The 2,614-nt window shown below is 53.9% G+C and overlaps 1 protein-coding gene across 1 annotated transcript; it reads left to right on the forward strand.

Annotated features, from left to right (window-relative positions):
• The first annotated feature begins 1,415 nt into the window (after nt 1-1,415).
• On the forward strand, nt 1,416-1,955 carry LOC105462037. Its single transcript, XM_011708561.1, has one exon. It carries the CDS (start codon nt 1,416-1,418, stop codon nt 1,953-1,955), a length of 540 nt encoding a protein of 179 aa, XP_011706863.1.
• Nucleotides 1,956-2,614: the final 659 nt, after the last annotated feature.

The following is a 2,614-nucleotide window of genomic DNA, read 5'->3' on the forward strand; positions in this document are numbered from 1 at the left end:
GTACTGGACCTAGAAGGGGATCCACCTCCTCTTCCTCCGGGAAGATCAGGCCTCCCCCGAGAATTGGCCAGAAGAGAAAAAAAGATACTGTCGTCTCCTGAGACGGATAAAGAGGAGGTGAGCCCGATCTCGAGTTTCTCTGATTTTCAGAGAAAAGAGCTGGCACACAAATTACAGGATATAGAGCTCCTCTCGTCAGCAGACATGGCAGCGGTGGCCATGGAATGGCTTAATGACATGGAGGAATGTCGCAAGATGTCAAGCAACATGAAAGGATCTATCACAAGAAAGATGAAGATCAACGTAGCTGCCCTTGCGGAAACAACAAAAATTCTTTCGATGAGAGCCTCACAGGAGGGGGATGTCGGCTTTCTGAGGTCCAAGCTCACAGACATGCAGAGTGAGATCAATGGCCTCAGAGAGGAGAACCAACGCTTGAAAGTTCAGATGGACGAAATTGCAAGCGGACTCCGTATAAGAGCGAGCCCTCCCGGGAATTCTGACCCCAGACCCGGGACCTCCTCAGCCCGGATGGAGATTTCGCCAGACCCCCCTCCGGGACTGGAAACGAATAGAAGCCGTGAAGCATCGGTACAATTGCAATCAGAGAACGTGGGCCGAAGAACGAACAGCAGGGAGACATCAAGACCTCGAGAAAGACCCTCGGGCACAATGGACGAGGAATTTCTCGACAGGCTAGGCAACATTATTAATGGTGCGGTGGCTAGCGCAATCTGGGCGCAACTCCCAGGTTCGAGGAGAACCGGCAGGAACAGGCGGGAGGAAACAAGAAATCCCCCAGCTAGGGAAGTTCCCCAAGAGGGGGAGGGCTGGGGATCTTCCTCAGTCGCCGTGGATTCCCAAGCGGCGGAAACCGGTGACGAAATACCGTTACCGCAAAGGAGAGAAAGCGCAAGAGGACAAAAAAATCAAACGCGAAGAACCCGTGGGAATACGCTGAGGGACCCAGCCGGAAACACCGCAGGATTAGTGAACAGGCCTGCTTACCAGGCGGATTACCCTCCTCTACCGGAGAGGGAGGATAGAAGAGAGATACCGCGATTAGTCCGCGATGCACAAGTTCCGCGGCAGGAGGAAAAAACACGGAGGGAGGTGAACCGCGGGCAGGAGAACAGAAGGGTAGCTAGGACCCCACGTGTGCGGGCTCCTAGGTCATCCGCGATTACAATTTCCTGCCCGGAGGGAATAACGTATTCCGAGGTCATACGAAAGGCCAGAAATGAAATCGCTCTCGACGAGCTCGGTATAAAGGAAACAAGGATGCGGAGTACGATGGGCGGCAGTGTCCTCATAGAAATACCGGGCGATAATACGTCACCGGCAGCAAACAATCTGGCGAAAAAACTGCAAGAGGCCTTTTAAGGACACTAAACGTCCAAATAAGAAGACCCATGATGAGGGGAGAGGTAAGGTTGGCCGGTCTGGATGCTTCCGTAACCACTGAAGAACTTATCGAGGCAGTTGCCAGGGCGGGTGGTTGTGAGGCGGCTAACGTCCGCCTAGGCTCATTCAGACTGGCAAGAAATGGAATGAGGACGGTCTGGCTGCAGTGCCCCCTGGAAGCGGCAACCAGACTTGCAGAAACTGGAAAGATTAGAGCTGGATGGTCCACGGCACTTGTAGCGCTGTTGAAAAGGAGGCCCCTCCAGTGCTTCAAGTGCTTTGCCACGGGTCACGTTAGGGATAACTGCCCAAGCGAAATTGATAGAGCTAACAACTGTTTCAACTGTGGCGAGCCTGGCCACACCATGAGGGAATGCGGTGGCCCACCGCGGTGCCCGCTGTGCAAAGAGAAGGGCCTGCGATACGACCACAGAGCGGGATCCGAGGTCTGTCCGCCATGCCCACCAAGAAGGACCCAGAGTGGGAGCCCAAGGCGCGGAAAAGTTCAGGCCAATCGGAGTAATGTGGCCGAAGAACAGAGGACTAAATAAATAAATGCCTGACAGCGTAAAGATCATTCAGGCTAATCTGAACAGATCAAGCGGGGCCCAAGACTTGCTGATTCAAACTATGCGAGAACAAGACTGCGGACTGGCCTGCATATCGGAGCCTCACAGAATACCAAACAATGCGAGATGGGCACGTTCCAGCGAACCAACCCCAATGGCGGCGATGCACTGGCCCGTAGGCGAAAGAACGGGCACCGCCTCGGTCCTGAAGACAGGGGACTGTTTTGTGGTGGCTTCTTGGGGAGGATTAGTTGTGGCATCATGTTACTTTTCGCCCAACAAGAGTATAAACCAATTCAGGATGTACCTGGCGGAGCTCGGAGATGCGGTAAGAGGGTACTTGAATCGCCCACTACTGATACTGGGGGATTTCAATGCCCGATCAAATGTCTGGGACAATACGCGTCCTACCGCGAGAGGAGATACAATTATGACGTGGGCTTCCGCAATGGACCTTCGGCTGATGAACAACAATTTCGAACCGACCTGCGTTAGGCCGCAGGGCAGGTCGGTTATCGATCTATCATGGGTATCCCCGGCGGCGTTTCGAATGATCGACCTATGGGAAGTGGCCACAGAAGAGGAGACCCTGTCCGATCACAGGTATATTTACCTACGCCTGAAAAGGGACAGGGGGCCAA

Source organism: Wasmannia auropunctata, unplaced genomic scaffold (assembly GCF_000956235.1).
Source record: "Wasmannia auropunctata unplaced genomic scaffold, wasmannia.A_1.0 LD272485.1, whole genome shotgun sequence".
NCBI classification, from domain to species: domain Eukaryota; kingdom Metazoa; phylum Arthropoda; class Insecta; order Hymenoptera; family Formicidae; genus Wasmannia; species Wasmannia auropunctata.

Excerpts from the sequence above, each read along its gene's own strand:
- LOC105462037 (XM_011708561.1), top strand. The coding sequence starts at position 1,416 with ATGAGGGGAGAGGTAAGGTTGGCCGGTCTGGATGCTTCCGTAACCACT.